Source organism: Acipenser ruthenus, chromosome 12 (assembly GCF_902713425.1).
Source record: "Acipenser ruthenus chromosome 12, fAciRut3.2 maternal haplotype, whole genome shotgun sequence".
NCBI classification, from domain to species: domain Eukaryota; kingdom Metazoa; phylum Chordata; class Actinopteri; order Acipenseriformes; family Acipenseridae; genus Acipenser; species Acipenser ruthenus.
In genome coordinates, this window is record NC_081200.1 from 34,912,241 (window position 1) to 34,931,675 (window position 19,435).

General features: G+C 39.5%; 3 protein-coding genes across 7 annotated transcripts; 2 read left to right on the forward strand and 1 right to left on the reverse strand.

The window, feature by feature from the left end:
* Window positions 1–101: 101 nt before the first annotated feature.
* On the reverse strand, window positions 102–6,890 carry LOC117417018 (target of EGR1 protein 1-like). Of its 4 annotated transcripts, none has more exons than XM_059034930.1 (9): window positions 6,791–6,890; window positions 6,367–6,436; window positions 5,945–6,072; window positions 5,587–5,627; window positions 5,228–5,324; window positions 4,844–5,002; window positions 4,148–4,363; window positions 2,060–2,233; window positions 102–1,719 (listed from the first exon to the last, which is right to left on the reverse strand). In XM_059034930.1, exons 3-9 carry the CDS (start codon window positions 6,053–6,055, stop codon window positions 1,006–1,008), a joined length of 1,512 nt encoding a protein of 503 aa, XP_058890913.1. In that variant the 5' UTR covers window positions 6,056–6,072; window positions 6,367–6,436; window positions 6,791–6,890; the 3' UTR covers window positions 102–1,005. The 4 variants fall into 4 exon arrangements, with proteins under 4 accessions (XP_058890913.1, XP_033884533.1, XP_058890912.1 ...); XM_034028642.3 differs by having other exon boundaries at window positions 2,060–2,237; window positions 4,104–4,363; window positions 6,791–6,888; XM_059034929.1 differs by lacking the exon at window positions 6,791–6,890 and adding an exon at window positions 6,639–6,778 and having other exon boundaries at window positions 2,060–2,237; window positions 4,104–4,363.
* Window positions 6,891–7,069: 179 nt separating this feature from the next.
* LOC117417422 (52 kDa repressor of the inhibitor of the protein kinase-like) lies at window positions 7,070–10,250 on the forward strand. Its single transcript, XM_034029566.3, has 4 exons — window positions 7,070–7,447; window positions 7,724–7,874; window positions 8,219–8,394; window positions 8,705–10,250. Exons 1-4 carry the CDS (start codon window positions 7,298–7,300, stop codon window positions 9,071–9,073), a joined length of 846 nt encoding a protein of 281 aa, XP_033885457.1. The 5' UTR covers window positions 7,070–7,297; the 3' UTR covers window positions 9,074–10,250.
* A 248-nt stretch (window positions 10,251–10,498) lies between these two features.
* mutyh (mutY DNA glycosylase) lies at window positions 10,499–19,382 on the forward strand. Of its 2 annotated transcripts, XM_034028385.3 has the most exons (16): window positions 10,500–10,662; window positions 11,471–11,607; window positions 11,936–12,069; window positions 12,533–12,572; window positions 12,711–12,784; window positions 12,939–12,980; window positions 13,484–13,555; window positions 14,171–14,284; window positions 14,555–14,652; window positions 14,755–14,899; window positions 15,581–15,668; window positions 16,348–16,536; window positions 16,872–17,020; window positions 17,141–17,302; window positions 17,711–17,761; window positions 17,926–19,382. In XM_034028385.3, exons 2-16 carry the CDS (start codon window positions 11,493–11,495, stop codon window positions 18,079–18,081), a joined length of 1,629 nt encoding a protein of 542 aa, XP_033884276.3. In that variant the 5' UTR covers window positions 10,500–10,662; window positions 11,471–11,492; the 3' UTR covers window positions 18,082–19,382. The 2 variants fall into 2 exon arrangements, with proteins under 2 accessions (XP_058890915.1, XP_033884276.3); XM_059034932.1 differs by lacking the exon at window positions 14,171–14,284 and having other exon boundaries at window positions 10,499–10,662.
* Window positions 19,383–19,435: the final 53 nt, after the last annotated feature.

Below are 19,435 nucleotides of genomic sequence, written 5' to 3' on the forward strand. Positions count from 1 at the left end.
TATCAAGCCAGGATGGTGTTTTGAGTGTGAGGATAGATTTTATTTATTTTGTACTGTAACTGCAAAAAATCGACATTTTAAACCAAAGACAACAACCAGGGATTAAATATTTGCATAATGGTCTTTTTTTATTATTTTATTTTTTTACATATAAATGTTTTCCCCACAAGTTTTAAATCATAATAATGTTTTTAAAATGTATTTAATTCTTCAAATGAAGTCGACTAAATATATGAAACTTCATCTTGCTCTCAGGGTGCTTTGTACACACAGAGTTATCAACAAACACCAGTGAAGTCAGCAGGAAGCTTTCATCGTGCTGGGGCCGGTTTTTCAAAACTTGTAATCTGGATAATAGTGAGTCCGGATTTTGTTACTTTTATCTGGATTGTTGTGAGCCGGTTTTTCAGAAAACGTAACTGTTGGATTACATTTATCCAGACTACAAATAATTACAAAATCAGTTTCTTTTTTTAAAGTAATTTCGATCACAAAATATAGGATTACAAAATCTGTCTCACTGTTACCCAGATAAAAAATGTTGAAAAACCAGCTCCTGGAGTATACCACTAACCTTGGACTAACTTAACTAAATTTACATTGTCTAACATTAACCTGCAATTAAGAATGAATTTTCTCCTTTGTCTGCATGACCCCTAGTGGTAGAGAATACAATCAAATCAAAACATTCCCAGTTTAAAGTACTAGACCAGTATTTATTTTGTAATAGAAATATGTACTCAAAACCTGTTAGCATCAACTTAACAAAAAGAAAACTAAACCTCAGACTGGATTCTTAACAAATCCAAAACTCAAATACACATTAGATAAATGTGTAACTGTCTGTACACTGGAAAGATTATTTACAAAATATATTTAAAATGAAAAACTCGTTCAACACAAAAATAAGATCAAGAATAAACCTCATGGACCGACGACTCCTGGAAAGGTAATCGCAGTGTTTCAAACATACAGGTATGGCATTTTCTGTCCCCTATACTTTGATCAACTCTTGCCCCAGACTGATGCCATTTTGAGAGAGTGGGCTTTTGAAGACTTAGAAAAGCTGCTTTTTACAATCTGCAGGGGGACTGATTTCCCACTGAGGTACACTTTGTTCAGGCAGTCTGGCAGACATGCCCCTGAACTTGGGTCAGTTTCCGCTCCTGCCTTCAATGTAGTGATGTATGCAAAGATGTATCCCGTCATGAAAGCATCAAACCCAGCTCTGTGCGTCCCCCCCTCTGCCGCCTTCTGCTTCTCTTTCCCCTTGCTGCCTTCTTTTTCTCCTTGAGGTATCGCCACATCATTCTGATCTCCAGTCTCATTTCCTGAGATCACTTGTGGCTCACACTTGTTTTCTGTCCCATTTGAATCCTGTGTTTCCTCAACCACTTGCTCATCACTGATATCCTTCCTCTCCACTTCTGCTAGTAGTGCATCCTTCATGATTTCCACCACATCAGCAGAGGCTGTCTCCTTCACAGATCCCCAATCTTCCTGCATTTTATCATCCTCCACACACAGCTGTTTGTTCAGGGGGCTGCTTTCAGGCTCATTGGGGGCCCTGGACTCCTCCTGAGCAGCTTTGAATTTCCTCTTGTTCTTTCTACTTCTCTTACGATCCTTACTTTTCTTATTCTGCTCATCTTGCTCTATGATGAGGTCCGTGTTGTGAGACAGAGTGCACTGTGATCCGTTGGGGCACCAGCCATATGCCTGTAGAGTAGATGCACAACAGCAACCAGTGCAGATTCAGTGTTACACAAAGATTCTGGCAATCTAGCTAGCCACTGACATTATTTGTAAGTGTGATGTAATTTGTAACTTCTAAACAGCCCTGTTGGAATTTACCCCCTAATAAAAGAAATAATGTTGACAACGTCATTTTATTCACTCAACATCTATGTTGGATTTTTGTTCCACATTTACAGAATTTTAAAACCTTAACAAGGCAGTCTGTATTAAACATCCTTCTTTGTTGGCCACTATCCCTAGTTAGTAGACTTCTGGGGTCCACTGGACCCTGACACTGTAGGTCAGTAGAATGTATACTCACAGAGAACTTCATACAGATGGCAGGGGGTCCCTCCTCACCAGTCTCTCTCTCCCCACCCCCCTCTGTGCACTGTCGGAAGTCAATGTAGGTACACAGCCTCTCTGTGTAGTTGCAGAACTCCAAGGAGAGGTGGGGGCCAGGTCCACCTGCTTCTACTGATTTGAAATTTTCTCGCTTACTTAAAAAACAAAAAAACACACATATATATCTTCCCTTCTACTGTGTAATAACACATAGCAACTTTAACAGATCTGTTGTATCACTGCAATAATATACATACATTATACAGTACTGTGCAAAAGTTTTAGGCAGGTGTGAAAAAATGCTGTAAAGTAAGAATGCTTTCAAAAATAGACATGTTAATAGATTATATTTATCAATTAACTAAATGCAAAGTGAGTGAACAGAAGAAAAATCTACATCAAATCCATATTTGGTGTGACCACCCTTTGCCTTCAAAACAGCATCAATTCTTCTAGGTACACTTGCACAAAGTCAGGGATTTTGTAGGCATATAGTCAGGTGATCAATTCAATATGTAGGTTGAAACACAATCATTAACTGAAACAGAAACAGCTGTGTAGGAGGAATAAAACTGGGTGAGGAACAGCCAAACTCAGCTAACAAGGTGAGGTTGCTGAAGACAGTTTACTGTCAAAAGTCATACACCATGGCAAGACTGAGCACAGCAACAAGACACAAGGTAGTTATACTGCATCAGCAAGGTCTCTCCCAGGCAGAAATTTCAAGGCAGACAGGGGTTTCCAGATGTGCTGTCCAAGCTCTTTTGAAGAAGCACAAAGAAACGGGCAACGTTGAGGACCGTAGACGCAGTGGTCGGCCAAGGAAACTTACTGCAGCAGATGAAAGACACATCATGCTTACTTCCCTTCGCAATCGGAAGATGTCCAGCAGTGCCATCAGCTCAGAATTGGCAGAAAACAGTGGGACCCTGGTACACCCATCTACTGTCCGGAGAAGTCTGGTCAGAAGTGGCCTTCATGGAAGACTTGCGGCCAAAAAGCCATACCTCCGACATGGAAACAAGGCCAAGCGACTCAACTATGCACGAAAACACAGGAACTGGGGTGCAGAAAAATGGCAGCAGGTGCTCTGGACTGATGAGTCAAAATTTGAAATATTTGTCTGTAGCAGAAGGCAGTTTGTTCGCCGAAGGGCTGGAGAGCGGTACACGAATGAGTGTCTGCAGGCAACAGTGAAGCATGGTGGAGGTTCCTTGCAAGTTTGGGGCTGCATTTCTGCAAATGGAGTTGGGGATTTGGTCAGAATTAATGGTCTCCTCAATGCTGAGAAGTACAGGCAGATACTTATCCATCATGCAATACCATCAGGGAGGCATCTGATTGGCCCCAAATTTATTCTGCAGCATGACAACGACCCCAAACATACAGCGAAAGTCATTAAGAACTATCTTCAGCGTAAAGAACAAGGAGTCCTGGAAGTGATGGTATGGCCCCCACAGAGCCCTGATCTCAACATCATCGAGTCTGTCTGGGACTACATGAAGAGAGAGAAGCAACTGAGGCTGCCTAAATCCACAGAAGAACTGTGGTTAGTTCTCCAAGATGGTTGGGCCAACCTACCTGCCGAGTTCCTTCAAAAACTGTGTGCAAGTGTACCTAGAAGAATTGATGCTGTTTTGAAGGCAAAGGGTGGTCACACCAAATATTGATTTGATGTAGATTTTTCTTCTGTTCACTCACTTTGCATTTAGTTAATTGATAAATATAAACTATTAACATGTCTATTTTTGAAAGCATTCTTACTTTACAGCATTTTTTCACACCTGCCTAAAACTTTTGCACAGTACTGTATGTATATATATATATATATATATATATATATATATATATATATATATATATATTAAATTAGAAATAATAAAATAAATTAGTCAGGAAGACAAAAAAAACACTGTAATACTGTATATAATATATTACAAGTAATATATTCTTAACTGCACTGTTTTAGTTTCCTGGCATACAACAGTAGCACTATTCTCTGTAAAGGCTGCGAGACCCACCACTTCTTGTAGGCGTATTCCAGATAGGAGGCCATGAAGCGCACCTCAAACTCTGCAGCATGTTTGGTGTCGAAGATGCCAGCAGGGAAGATCTCAGACAGGTCTGCAGTGAAGGTTCCCAGTCGATCTGGGAGCCAAGCGTAGAAACACTGGTAGAGAAAGACCAGGTCTATGAGTCCATTGTGAAGGACCAGGGGCTTCCGTGCTTGAATCACCTCCAGGAAAAGCGCTCGCATGCTCTGGCTCTGCAGATCACCGCCCTGCCAATAAGAGAAGAACAATATTTATTTGAAATGTTCTACCAGGATTATAGTCCATCGAGATGCAACAACTTGGCTTTAAGGACATCAGCTCTATCCTCCTCCATGACAATACCACTGATTACTTGCACTTATATAGTGCCTCTCGTGTGATTCCAAAGCAGTAAAACCTTAAAAATAACATCATGATGGAATCCGTCAAAAGGCTTTACAAAAATTCAAATCAAACAAAAACAAACAAAAAAAATGTAGTTCCTGTTACAAGTATTCATCATCCACATTTTTCTGTACGTTCTAGTCTAGGAGTTTGCGGACCAAACAAACCCAATAAATTAAAGCAGTATGGAATAGTAAACATTTAATGGTAGTGTAGAATAGTTTAACTTGCAAAAGTTGCCTAATAAAACAATCAGTAATAGATTTACAGTGTGGCCTTGGCCATAACTAATTACACTTATGGGCTCACTAGTTTCCACTCACCTTGTCGTTTCCTTTACGGTATGGGATGCCCTGGGCATACTGCTTGTTAAAGTCGAAGCCATGCTGCACCAGGAACTGCACGGACTGCGGCTCGATCACATACTCCTGCATGCAAAGCAGGGTCAGGTTGTACACCTGCACCAGGTAAGTGTGAGGAGCCTGAAACCAACAGTAAAGAAAATGTTATTGTAAAAAAAATAATAATAATCTATCTCATCAACCACAAACCAGGCATAACCTCTGAACAGTAGCTGCTCTAAACACAACACAGCAGTTCAGTTCAGCCAAGGAAAATATCTGTGGACACAGTCACACTGGTTTTCCCACCTCTCTTCCCTTCAGAAAAACAGGGCCATGGCTGTGTATAAACCCAGTATCATTTACCTTGTCGGGAAGCTTTTTGAAACAGGCGATTCCCAAGGACAAAATAGAGCGTGTCCGTGCAGCATTGCAAATAGCTTTGTACCGTTCTTCAATACATCTACAATGAAATAAATATAAAGATTTGCACATATGAAAGTGGTCACTGGGTATCTTCAGAAAAATCACATTTGATAATGCATATAAAGAGCACTAAGATTTTTATTTATTATTATTATTTTAATCAACTGGCTTGTAGCAAGGTGTTTGTTTTGGCTTTTGTTTGGGGGAGGACATATTTCAGTTTTTACCCCTTTTCACAAGTACTTGCTTTGCAGACATTAACCAATAATAGTCAGTAACAAACGCATCACAATACTCACTGTGCCAGTAAATCCTTTCTTGATCCAAGACCACTTAACTCCTAGGGGGATTACATCAATATATACAAGTTCACTTTGTTGTATATGAATACTGTAGGCAACAGTCAGATGTCTCTGGAATACTGTAGCTGTGGCAATACCTATGTGTCCAAAAGTCTGGTCCTGTACATACATGTTGAGTAACTGTAGTTTTTGGAAACTTGCTATTCTAACTTGGCTAGAGTAACTACAGTCTCAACATGTTCAGTCTAACATGCCCTGGATGAGAACTAGTCTATTTCAATTGTGTACAAAGTGAAAGGTATGAATCCATTTAGCCTAATGAGAGAACATAATGATGGGTGTGTTGTACACTCACAGTATCCAGCGCTATGAAAGATGATGTCCTGATCGCCAACACCATGGCTGGCCAGAGCTCTTTAAAGTTATCATTCTGGACATCAATTACAGGGACGATCATGGAAGACATCCTTAGAGGTTTCAGTGCTGAAATGCAAGGGGCGGGTCAGCGTACCTGCTGAACATCGTGCTTTTGCAATTAAAGCTGCATCTGAATAATTCTGCACATTGTACAAAATCACTATAGTAACCACAAACCTTAATTACAACCATTTACCTAAAATAGCCGTCCACCCTTAGTGAAATTAAGCATATACAGTAATTTCAACATCCCACAAATTACCTGACCTTTATTAATTAATTCTACTTTCTAATAATAATAGCGGGAAATTAAAAATCTTGTTTATAAGGCAAGTACAAATTGACAGATTGATAACTTACTAAAAAATAAGGTAATTTAACTCGTTGGTGTTTCGTTGCTAGTGGATGGGAAATCAAGTCGTTATTATGTCTGAAAATTGAAAGAGAAAAAAAAGTTTACCAAATCAAATGCACTCTTTTACAAAAAGGTATACTACTAGCCGGTTTCTTATCTCAAAAGATCAGACCCACCCAAAAAATACCAGTTAAACATCTTTTTAAAATTCACACATGGAACATTATTTTTGTTGGTATGATATGATATTGATTTCGTCTTAGTTAACGTAACACACCGATGGAATTTGAAATTAAAAACAGTCCCGTGTCAAGCAAACTATTAATGAAATGGCAGTGTTCCATTCTGCGTATAGATAAATTATACTGTAACGGTTATTTTTAAATATATCACTCAGGTTTATATCACCAAAAACATGCCATTTAGTACCTCGAATACTTTATACTCCATACTCCCTTAAATGTGTCTGTTTTGGTTGGGGTCCTCATTCATGTGGAAAAGTACGGCGCATTAACGAGGGCAAAACAGCCCGAACAATTAGGTGTCAGTAAAGTTGCACAAAACCAAGAAAAGGTGATATTTTTTTTAAATAAATAAATATAACATATTTTGCGTGGTTTTTTTTTGTTTTTTTTACTATGCATGTTTTTTTTGTTTTTTTTTATTCTGGCACATGAGCAGGCAGTTTATATATACGTCATCTAAACGGGGCTCGTAGGAAGCATAGTCGCCATTTTGGCTCAAAGCTAAGTTCTAGCTTTTGCTTGGTTTATAAACGTTACCTTACTTTTTATATTATTTCTTTTAATATCCTGTTGTGACACAGTCTGTCTAATATTGGTGATACTGGATATTGATTTGCCTTTTTTGTTAATTAATATAGCGGATAACACTTTCTAACTTGTGTGTTTTACTTAAGTAGGATCAGGTGAAAACATGGGAGGATGCTCGGCACCGAATTGCTCAAATTCAACGACAATTGGAAAGCAGTTATTTCGTTTCCCAAAAGACCCAGTAAGAATGAAAAAATGGGTGATTAATTGTCGGCGAGATTTTATACCTACCACATGTTCCAGGTTATGCGAGGCAAGTTTTATTTATTGAAGATACCGGTATGTGGGGAAACCTGGGTTCAAGCAATCTTTTATTTAATTTTTTTTTAACTTGTAAATATGACTGTGTAATTAGTAGTACCTAGGGGTGAGGGCAGGAGCTATAAAAGGATTAACACTGACTTTAAAAAAAATGTTTTTCATTTATACTGTGTGTGTGTGTAATATATATATATATATAGTATAGGGTAATAAAGTCTAGGGTAATTTTCTGTCTTAATAATACTGAGTTGGTTTCTTAATTGTATAGGATCACTTTGAGCTGAGCCAGTTCGAAGAAATCGCAAGATCTCCTGCAGGAGGAAAGAAGCTAAAGCCAAATGCTATCCCTACAGTATTTGATGTGCCTGATCCACCTTCACCCATCCTTATGAAAGAAGTGAAAATAAAATTGGACTATGGTAAGCTAAGGCTCATGTATATGAAAACATGGTGGAGCATCCTGCTTATTTGTTTCTTAATATTACTGATGACAGGAGAAGGTACCAGTTGAAGGGGGAAATTATTATATGGATACCACCAAGACTCCTTAAGGGGACTGTAGCTCATAACTCTAAATGGGCTTAATACAGAATTTTCACAGTGTCACTCAACTCCTGTATCGTCTTTCAAATTGGTTTTGGGCTTTTTTTTTCCCTCACAGCAGAAATACAAACGGGCATTACTGTACTAGCCACCCAATGTTTTTCATTCACCTAAATATGTACGTTCAACTAACCTAAACTTTTCTTTGTAATGTATGCAGCTGGTAAGAGGACTCGTGGCGATCATGGTTATGCTCGGAAGCAACTATGCAGTGAAACTGGAGAGCCTGAAAACAATGAGGAGAACAATAAAGAAGATTACAGCTGTAGGGAGTGTGATCGGTTCAAGGCACATTTGGAACAGCAATATCTGAACAATGCTATATTGCAAAGACAGGTTAGTCGTAGGACAAGGTGTTCACACAAAAATGATTATCACCATGTGTAGATCTGCCCATAGTAAGTACAGGAGTTCATACAGTATCATGGTAATCCTGGTTAAAAGTTTTTCAATGAGATGCTCTTATAAAGTACTATAAGTACTATTGTTCCATTTAACCATCCCCTTCAAAATCAAGTAGACAGATGATGATAATTTTAAACTTTAATTTTAAATGTTTGGGCATATAGATTACTGTATTATATCCCATTTCTTTGCTAATCACAATATTTTCCTCTCTTTTTTTTCTTTTCTGCTTGTGTATTAGGTTGAAGAAATGAAGAAAAAACTAAATAAACTGAATAAAATAGAAAAAAGCCTGCAAAATTTTCTGTTTGATGATCAGATACGTGCCCTCTCGCTAACAAAGCGTTCCAGGCGTGCTGTGTGGTCACAGAACACCGTACAATCTGCTCGACGGATCAGAGCTGCCGTAGGAGGGAAAGGTTATGAGTTTTTAAGAGAATTAGGCTATCCACTCCCTTCATACAGGACTCTGTGTAACAGAGTTGAACCCACTATTATCGCGCCACCTGCAGTACCAGAAGAGATGGCAGAGATTTGTGCTGAAACTCAGGAAAAATGTGCTCTCGCTCTCCTGCTAAGTTCTAGCCCTGGTACTGTTGTTAGGAGTTAGAGATGGTAGGATGATACATTGAATTTGGACATAGAGCCCTATTCATGAGCAGTATTTGTTGAAAAACTGTTTTTTTGAAAGGCAGTTTTGATTAAGAAAATAAGGTTTTTGATTACCTTTCTTGGCTGTTTCAAACAAACTGTAGTTTATTGTTATGTTTCCAAACACTTAGCCATTGAGAGCATTTAAAAATGTTTAAAAAAAAAAAAATAATAATAATAATAATAAAATACAAAAAAAATGTTAGTTCAAGTCAATACATTTCTGTTGGCAGACTTGAGGCTGTTGAACACTGCTTTCAGAGCTGGAAATATAATTTAGTATATTTTCCTCATATCAAGCAATGTAAATTATACCTTAATCATAGTATGGCTAGAGTTGGGTACTTTTTAAATCCAAATCCAAACAATGTTTAAAATATGTTTAGTTATGACGTGGCATTTTATATCGCTAACATTTGGAAAATGTCTGTTCAGAATAAACAAGTGTGGTGACTAGCCATTTTAATGCTTTAAATAGCTTGGGGCTTCCAGGGTTACAAAGAGAAAATAAAAAAGTGCAGCTATGTAACATTCTGCTATTGCTGAGACTTTGCCAGTTCAGCCATCACTGCTGCTCGTTTTTATGCTGATTTTTTTTTTTTTTTTTTTTTTGATAATTACTGTCACATTTTGGCTTCTGTAAATGGCAGAGGTATGTTTAAAGCTTAGCTGTTTGTACGTTAATATGCACAATTGGCTGTCTGTTATGGGCTGTTCTGTCGCAAAATATATGTAAAAAAAAAAAGGAGATGTGGAAGCGAGGGTATAAAAGGTTACACATTTTCCTTAACACAAACATTTGGTTTGAAAGGTAAGCTGATTTGGTCATTTTTACCAAATTATATAGTCCACCTTCCTATGAAAAAATGTTGACGAGATATGGGGGAAAAAATATATACTGCAATATCAATTATATTATACTGTAATATCAAGTAATATACCTGATGGGCGTTAAAACCATGCTATGTAAAACACCTGTGTAACTTTGTGTGTGTGCGTGTGTGTACTGGAAAATAAACGTGTCATTGAGGGGCAGTGTGGTTTTGTCCTGTGTTGTATGTGAATCGGTACCCTGTCATTACGTGCATGTCCGTTCTCTGTTATAATAAACTCTTTGGTCACTTGGCACCTATTCAGGGAGGCTTTGTGTCGACTTTTTTCAATGGTGCATTGTCTTAGCGCAATGACATGACATCACTGCACAATGCAGGTACACGTTGCAAAGGGAATATTTGCTTGGAGGTTTGTTTATAGAAATTAAACAGGTTTAAAAATAATTAGCACTGTAACATATTAAATACCGGTACTTGCACCAACTGGTGTATTAGAATATATCACTGAAGGGTACAAAGTAAATAATACAATAAAAGTTCTAAAAGTGAGATGTAACTTCACTGTCTAACGGATACGCCTCTCTGCGAGAGAAGACTTTGTGAAGCTCCCCTCCTCTTCCGCGTCAGCTTCCGAAACTCCCAATTCGGTATTGCTGCTCCTCCCTGGAAGCCGAGCAGACCGCGGGAGAACAAGTGACTCGGTGATATTACTTAGGTAACGAAACGTGCGTGGAATGGGAAATCATACATGTTATTAATTAGATACACATTATTTTAAATTTACTTCAATTAAGGGTTTTTTTTCGCATATCGACGATACGCGTAGGACTGTACCATGATATATTTTTGTTCAAGCGGTGTTAATGTGCTCCGCATGTACCTAGGTTAATTGCTACCGGTAATGCATGTGTTTTGGGATGTGTTTTGACTCCCAACACAAAAAACCGTACAAATCTTGGAGTTTAAATGATCTTCCACAGAGTTTGTTTACGTTACCACCGCAATGTTGGCAGAAATTATTAAATTGATAAGTTCAGTAACTGTTGAAATGAACTGCTCTCATGCGGGATGTCATTGTAAACGATATTTCGTTGTTAAACAAATAAAACTAAAATCCTAGTACAGCCATTGGGATGGGACGGTACGCTATCTTTCATTAGAAAATTGGCTTTGTATTTTTTGGCATCTCATTGGCTAGTACTACATTAACTTTCAATAGATGACGAAATAAAAACTAACAGAATACATGCCTTTTCACCTGGACAGATATCATTGAGCCACCTACTCAATAAACCACAAAACTTGTTTATGTCTTTTTTTTTTTTGTTTGTTTTTAAACAGTTTCCCATTTTCTAAGCACAATAAGACCCTGCAGGGTGGTATTGTGAAACACCGGACCTTCCGGAGGCTATAGGCCCGATGCTGCACATTATGCCCTTGGGCTGTGCACCATGGGGCTTATTGCTTACATAATACAGAATGCTTGTTGGTTTTCTATTGTTTCTCTTTCCTCCACATTACAGGGGAAAGCAACTGGGCTTTACAATGAGAAGATTGAGATCAGCTGTGAAAAATGGAAGAACAGCAGCCCAGGAGACTCCTGAAAACCCAAAGAGATCTCCAAGAAAGAAAGTAAAATCTTTCCAAGCGATCAAAGAAGGTACAAATGAGCATGATTACACAACCACAGCACTGCTGAATTCTGTATCATAATAAATCACACAGTACCGCTTTGCTATCCCTCTCAGAGCAGGGGAGAGATACATATTGTTCACTTCAAGGTGCACATACCTTCATGACTGAAAATATTGTTTTACACAAACCACATGCGTAATAAGATACGGAAAGCAACTGCAGCGTGCTCCTTCGGCAATTAGACTTCCCTACCAGAACCCTGATAGGGATGGGTACTGTACCTGTTTGAAAAAAGAATCAAACATTATTATTTTGCAAACTAATGACTGTTGCACTTCTGTCCCTCTTGGCAGAACCCCTAAGTCCTGTTCCTTCCCAGAATTCCACTTACCACTATTTCAAAGACCCAGATGACATCAGTTCCTTTAGAAAGCAGCTGCTCCGGTGGTATGATGAGTGCAAAAGGGAACTTCCCTGGAGGACCTTGGTAGGTGGAGATCAACACAGTGCCACACAGCTTCTGGCCACCACTTCGTTTAAGTAATAAATACCCCTTTTAAGTGTAATTAGATGTTGTTTTAAATACATTTAAATACAAAAATACAGAATGACATGTATAAATGTTCAATTAGTGGCCACTTGCTTTTACCAGCCAGTAACCCCTAAAAAGGATTAAATAAGAGGAACCTGGAAAGAAGAACTCCTTTCCCTAAACAGACATGACTGTTGTGTCCCTTCAGGTAACTCAAGTTTCACAGTATTTAAGAAGTAATAGTCAATGCATAACAGTTCAGTCTACCACTGTCTGGACGATCAAGAGAGCAACGTGGACCAGAAAACATTTAACCCTACTGTGCACCACACAATTCAATAGAAATTCAACAGCCCCAGATTATTGCAGTGTTTAGTAATATGAGTCATTCCTTAATTTGTTTTTCATTTGTTTGCAGGCTGCAACAGAATCTGATGTAAACAAAAGGCTCTACGCAGGTACCTAGATATTCATATTCATACAATGAATGCTTCTGAGATAACTGAGGAAAAGTTACAAAACCCATACCTGATTGCTGTGCTGAAGATGAATATTTCTTCAGAATTTGTGTTCTTTTTTTTTGTTTTGTTTTTCAGTTTGGGTTTCTGAAATCATGCTGCAGCAAACACAGGTTGTCACGGTGATTGACTACTATAATAAATGGATGAAGGTAGGTGCGTTAATGCTTTCCATTCTTAAAGTTCTCTTATTTTTTTCATGCTTTCACCACACTCTTTGGAATCCCAAGGCGTGTGTGTCGGGTTGTCTTTTGCTGCTGTAATTGACGGGTATTATTTAAGTGTGTTGTTTTTGTGTTATTTCAGAGATGGCCAACAGTACAGGATCTTGCTGCAGCCACTTTAGAGGTGAGGTCATTTTAACAAAGGCTGGGGACAGGAGAATAAAGTGAGATTCCTGATACTTACCTCAGCCATGGCTGAGGGAATAAAACATCCTGGACGAATTTTCAAACAAGCCCTGGAGACAAAAATAGTGAAAATGACCATAGCATAAGTTAACACGCAGACCAAACATACAGGCCCTGTTTTCAGGTAGAATGGGTGATACATACAGCTGTATGTATCCTCGCTATGTCAGATAAGGCATCTCAATAGAAAGCATCCCAGAAAACAACAGCTGAAGATTACAACTACAGACAACTGTGTCCTGAACGGTGTCGGTCAAAACACACACTTTATAGACCCGAACTGTGTGCAAGAAGCTATGCCTTAGATACCAGTACTGTATAAAGTATGTGAATCTGTTTCTTTTCACAATGAGCACTTCTCTGCATGGGTGACTTTGTGGTACTGATGTGTGAAATCCTGCAGAACACTTGTCTGATTGTATGCCCTCATTATTAATGCAGGATGTGAACGAGATGTGGTCGGGGCTGGGCTTCTACTCTCGAGGAAAGAGGCTCCACAATGGTGCTCAGAAGGTTTGTTCGTTTTTTTTTATTAACCTTGGGGGGATCTTTAGAGATTTAAATGGCGATTTACAGCAAGAGGTTGTGTAAAGGGCTGCAGCGTTGTCATTGGATCGGAGGTGTTTCTGTAAAGCCCTCCATGCTGTTTGTGATTGATTGCTTTTAACCACTGGGAGTTTGTTATGTCTAAAATGTAATCTCCATAGTGAACCTCTCACTTACATTCTGCGCGTTGTAAATAAGCAACAGTGGGGTCCTTTTTAACTCTAGGAGTGGCATTTATGTGTGGATTTATATTGTAAGGATAATTTTAACAAATTCATGCACTTTCAGTATTTTTCAAAACCAATGTGGAGTCTCTCTTTTAACTCAAAGCAAGCTTTCTGTATTGGTCATTATTAAGAATGACCAAGTGTCTGCCCCAAAGGCAAGCATTTCACCTATTGCATTCATTGTAATGCTGATGAAAGCATTTACCAGAAATGTACTGTATTTCTACACGACTTGGGTTTTTAATACGTTTTAAATAAGAATTTCTGGATGAGGCTTCCAGGAGCCCCGGCGTGCCAAGCCCAGCACAGCCCCACACGACTGTTCTGATAATTTAGTTGTGTTCCTGATTGCCAGGTGATGTCTGAGTTGAAAGGTGAGGTGCCGACCACAGCAGAAGATCTGCAAAAGTTTCTTCCCGGAGTAGGCAGGTACACGGCCGGGGCAGTGGCCTCCATCGGCATGGGGCAGGTGAGGGCTCGACTTTTATCACACGTTGAACAACAGTCGGCATGGGGCTCTGAAAATGTCAAACTGATAACAATAATGTGAAGTAATACAACGTTATCAGCAGCCAAAAACCAACTTAATATTATTATATTATTTTGTAACTTTTTTATTCAGATGTGCCTTTGCAAAATATCACTAAATATAATGGCTAAAAATGAAACGCCTTTAGTAATATTTTTTAACCTGTAAATCTGTCATCTGTAATGCTGTGCCACTTTTTCTTATCCCCAGGTGACCGGAGTGGTGGATGGTAATGTGATTCGGGTAATGTGTCGCACGCGCGCCATTGGGGCTGACTGCACTAGCCCCTCTGTCACAGAGACTCTCTGGTGAGATTCATTTTCTAGGGATAATAACAAGTCCTTTTGCCTTTTTATATCATAGTTGAAATCATCCAAAGGGCATATGACATGTTTTGTGTTTGGTTTCAGGAGCCTAGCCAATACCTTGGTAGACCCCAAGCGAGCAGGAGACTTCAATCAGTCTATGATGGAGCTGGGTGCCACTGTGTGCACACCAAAAGCGCCCCTGTGCTTGGAGTGTCCTATTCAGACACACTGCAGGGCCTACAAGCAGGTACAGGAATTGCACTGACAATTCATTCATATAGACGGTCTAGTGACCGCAGTTGATACATGAGGTAGATCGAGCTGGTTCATTATTCCTTTCCAGCTTCTGTGACAAAAGGCCATGCGTACTGTGTCTTGTACACTAGGGGGCAGTGCAGCCTTGCATGTTTTGTTGGCTCCCTGCACGGCACTGGTCTCCTGTATTGAAAGGGAACAAAGCAGTGGTGTCTTTCAGCATGGATAGGGACAGACACAACATGATTGGGAGACACTGTTTTGCCAGTAGAGCAGGTCCTTGAAAGTCAGCAGCTTCCTTGTCCAAGCACAGTTGTAAAGACTAGAAGCAGGAAAAGTTCAAATACAATGGCAGCACATTGCAGTCACTGTACTTAGGGTTGTATTTATAATGCATAAATTCAGCCTTGCTGTAAGAATTCAATATTAACCTCACTGTAATAAACATGAACCTGAACAGGCCATGTTGTGGTCCATGTCATTTAATTGCAAAGGCCTGTTGTTCCCCTATCAGTATTTTGGATATTCTGTTTTAGATTTTAGATGCGCTGCTAATTAGAAAGCTCTGAAGTAATATAATTTGCTGAGTACAAAGTAAATCTGTTTTACTGGCATGTAGGTACAGTGTCTGATGAGTAGGGGAGTGAAATAATGTTGGCTCTGGTCTCTGCAGGTTAAGATCCAGCTGGATTTGGCATCAGAAAGGCTTCTGGGTAAATCCACAGTGCAGTCCAGTTCTGTTCCAGATATTGAAGAATGTGGTGAGTAAAGTTATTTCCATTGTTGGCTGCCATTCACTCTTTAACTTGTAATTTGGAATTAAGATTGTTTCCAGTCCTCCACAGTTACCAGTAGGCTGTATCTTGTGCCCAGTGTTTTGGGCGGGACAGAAGCATTTGATACGATTTGTCCATGCCTTAACCTTCCTATCAATGATAAACTAAGAAGAATTTCTAAATAACTGACATGTTATTCAAATATTGACACTGACATTGTACAATACATAGAACATTATTTGCAAACTAAATACCCCCAGGCAAGGATATTTTAGCTCCTATTTTACCATTTTAATATCCATTATAGGGGGAAAAGAACATGTTTGTTACTCAGTAATACACCATTTCTCTACTGAGACTAGTTTTGGACACAATGTAGGTGTGCAATCTTTTGATTCAAGTTGAGAAGTGTAACTACTAACAAAGCAGTACATTTACATAACACACCTGGAACTTGTGGTAGTTAAAAGTCACCACCCTGTGAATATTGAACCCAAGTCAGGCAGAGTGAAAAAAACTCTCCTATGCTATCATAATCCACAACCTGGTTTGAAATAAAACTCTCATTGCATAACATAGTTTGAGCCTGTTCACGGTCCACAGTGAGCCACTTAGGGAACGTATAGAGAGGAAAAGTTGGCCTAATTAAGCCATCCACTCCCAGCCTCTGCAGGCTTTTGCTCCCTGTGCCTCCCTCCTGGGGAACTGTGGGATAGCAGCCTAGGGGTGATGAACTTCCCCAGGAAGCCTGTGAAGAAGCAGCCGCGGGTGGAGCGGACTCTGACCTGTGTACTGGACCGGAGGGGTGTCGGGGGAGAGACTGAATACCTCATCGTACAGAGACCCAGCACAGGTAAAGGCAGCTTAGCAGGAGGGGACTAGGAGACTTTTGCACACATACAGTAGCTTGTACTGCTATAATACTTGCGGTTTATGAGCTAATTGGGCAATATTTCAAATGGTCTTGAATCATCTTGTTTCTAATACAGAACCCTGATCCATTCAAAATGTAATGTAATTCATACCATCATTATTTCTGTACAGAAACTAATGTGGATGCCGGATGCTTTTTATTTTTTTGCTAGTTCTTGATAGAATTGTGTCTGGTTGAATTTTCAGGTTTATACAGTATTACCAGCATGGAGTCCAAATCTGTCAGTGAGGTACCTGCTGTTTGTGTCTGTGTAGGGTTGCTGGCGATGATGTGGGAGTTTCCCAGCCTGCCCCTGGAGGAGAGGGACTTCTCTGAGAGCAAGCAAAAAGAGGCTGTGCTGGCCCAGGTTCAGAGCGTACTGGGAGGCCCAGGCAGCCTGGGGGCCCTGCAGCACATTGGAGAGGTGGGAGCTGCAATAGCTGTACATTTTAGTTGCAAAACAAACTGAACAGTTCCTTAAAGCAGCAACCGGAACTGTCGCTTTAGCTGTAAAATTCTAGAAGTGTCTGTGTGTCATCTCCAGGTTCTGCATATCTTCACCCACATCCACCAGACTTACGTGGTGTATCGCTGCAGCCTGTCCGACCCCACAGGTGTGGAGCTGAGAGAGGGTGAAGCACCTACCACCCGCTGGGTAACGAAGGCTGTGTTCCAGCAGGCAGCTGTGTCCACAGCCATGAAGAAGGTATGTTGTGTAAAACACTTTTGCTTATAGCTGTTTGAGTCATTTCAGGGTTTATTGTGTAACCTGTGTCACCATGCATTTCTAGTGCCTCCTGCTTGTTTCCCTGCAAAAATACATTGTCTGTTTCCCATATTGCACACGGTTAGTTTTGAAAGCCACTTGGTAACAAATACAACACCGCCAGTCAACTTAAAGTGATAGTTTGCGGCAAGCAGTATTGCAGATTAATTATTATTTTAGTTTTGCTTTTTTCTGGACAGAGGTACAAATTGCGAACAAACTAATCAAACAATTATTGTCTCTTGTTTGCATTGTTAGTAACATTTTCACTGTTCTCACAATCATTGTACTGACCAGTTTTCATTTTAAGTGCCCCGTTTGTCAGTGCTAATTAATTATTCTTTTCAGGTCCTCAAGCTGTATGAGAGTAAGGAAAGCCACGAGGAGGAATGTAGAAAGGTGAGATATCTAGCTGCTTGTGTGTATTCATTCAGCATTTTGAGGAGGATTAGCAAGCGTAACAAAGGTGAAATAAAACAGTTTGGGCCACAACAAAGTCTTTTTTCTAAAGACAAACAAATGCACGTTCACAGATTGCTGGATTTTCTTTTTTTTTTTCTCAGAGCTGGAAAAGAAAAAGAGACTCTGGATCCAAAGACAGAAAACGCAAGCCCCAAAAGATTAAAGTGGAGCAGGAAACCAGCACTGGGAAGAAGCAACTTTCGTTGCACAACTTTTTCCAAAGACCCATGAAACAAGCGATTGACAACGGGTCCTGAGTTGACCTTCAATCATCTTGGCTGGTGACCACCACAGGGATCTGTAGTTGTGAACCTAACTGGAACTTCAGTTTCTCTGGGAGAGGTAAGCCAGCATACCTCCTTAGTGCCCATTTGCCTCTGGAACCATCCGTTTTGACACCTCCAATGTATTGCCCTGTATCAGCAATCATCTGTTCACGATACTGCACACTGGTTACGATTCTGCACACACAACGGTGACTACTGAAAACCATCATTAAAGCAAAACCTGTTCCGGTTGCAGGCTAATGCCATTTTATTTTTGCAGCTTGGTTCATAATGGTTTATAATGGAGACACGTCACTGCATGAGCCTGCAAAGTCTTCCTTCTGGGATTGGAATGTCCTTTTGATGTGCTTGTTTGTTGTTTCCTCCTGTGAAATCAATCCTGTTACACCTCTCTTTAGAGCCAGTAATCCACTGAGCAAAAGGTCTGCAAAACCAAATGGCGATGAAACAACAAATTGAATACTTTAGGATTGTTTGTTGGAGGAAAAAATATAACCAAAAAAAGATACAAATCCAATTGATATCTGTGACTTTAATATCAAAGCTATACATGAAATGCAAATGTTTAACATGTTTTTCATTCACTTTGAAATTGTTCACCCCAAAAGAAACTAAGGTGCTGTATCCTGTTTTCAGGGTGGGAGTTAGGGGTTTCTATCCACTTTTCCAGTCACCCAGCAGATCAGTAACTATAAAGCCTAGAACAAATGGCACTGTTAACTAATGGTTTGCAGTAACACCACAGTGGTGATTGATATCATGATGCTGTTTATTTGCATTTCAATAGGAAACAAATGTACCATTTTATAAGTATTTAACAAAATAATTTAGTATAGATTTCTTGAATGTTGTACTTTATCTTAGAGCTGTTCTCACATTGTGACCCATGTGTCACCCAAGTAAGTAAGTGATTTTTAACTTAACTCAATAGAGCAGACTCAAAATAAATAAATAAAAATCTGCTACAGTTAAGACTCTCAGGCATTAACTCCACAAGATTCAGCCAAACCAAACAGATCAAAAACACGGCACAACAGCACAGATCAAAACATATCTTGCTGTCTGGGATTGGGTTGGTGTGGCTGAACTTGTGTTCAGTTCTGCCTAGCCTTGAGTAATCAGCCATTGAGGTTGTTACTAAGAACTGCTGTATTGAGGCAGTGGAAATTGTAACTGAAAAAAAGTCATACTCAATCATATTATATATGTACCCTGAACTGTATTTTATGAAAACATGTATTTTGTAAAAATAAAAAATATTTGTGATATGATGGTGCTGCTGCTAATGCTTTTTGTCTTAGTGGTTCTGGTCTCGCTGAGGCCT

Coding starts and splice junctions, on each gene's coding strand:
- LOC117417018 (XM_034028642.3), bottom strand. CDS start 6,055: ATGTCTTCCATGATCGTCCCTGTAATTGATGTCCAGAATGATAACTTT. Junction 5,325..5,586: donor AGAAAGGATTTACTGGCACA/GTGAGTATTGTG, acceptor ATTTCATTGTAG/ATGTATTGAAGAACGGTACA. Junction 4,364..4,843: donor ACCGTAAAGGAAACGACAAG/GTGAGTGGAAAC, acceptor TCTTATTGGCAG/GGCGGTGATCTGCAGAGCCA.
- LOC117417422 (XM_034029566.3), top strand. CDS start 7,298: ATGGGAGGATGCTCGGCACCGAATTGCTCAAATTCAACGACAATTGGA. Junction 7,448..7,723: donor CATGTTCCAGGTTATGCGAG/GCAAGTTTTATT, acceptor TTAATTGTATAG/GATCACTTTGAGCTGAGCCA. Junction 8,395..8,704: donor ATGCTATATTGCAAAGACAG/GTTAGTCGTAGG, acceptor CTTGTGTATTAG/GTTGAAGAAATGAAGAAAAA.
- mutyh (XM_034028385.3), top strand. CDS start 11,493: ATGAGAAGATTGAGATCAGCTGTGAAAAATGGAAGAACAGCAGCCCAG. Junction 11,608..11,935: donor TTTCCAAGCGATCAAAGAAG/GTACAAATGAGC, acceptor CCCTCTTGGCAG/AACCCCTAAGTCCTGTTCCT. Junction 14,900..15,580: donor ACTGCAGGGCCTACAAGCAG/GTACAGGAATTG, acceptor TGGTCTCTGCAG/GTTAAGATCCAGCTGGATTT.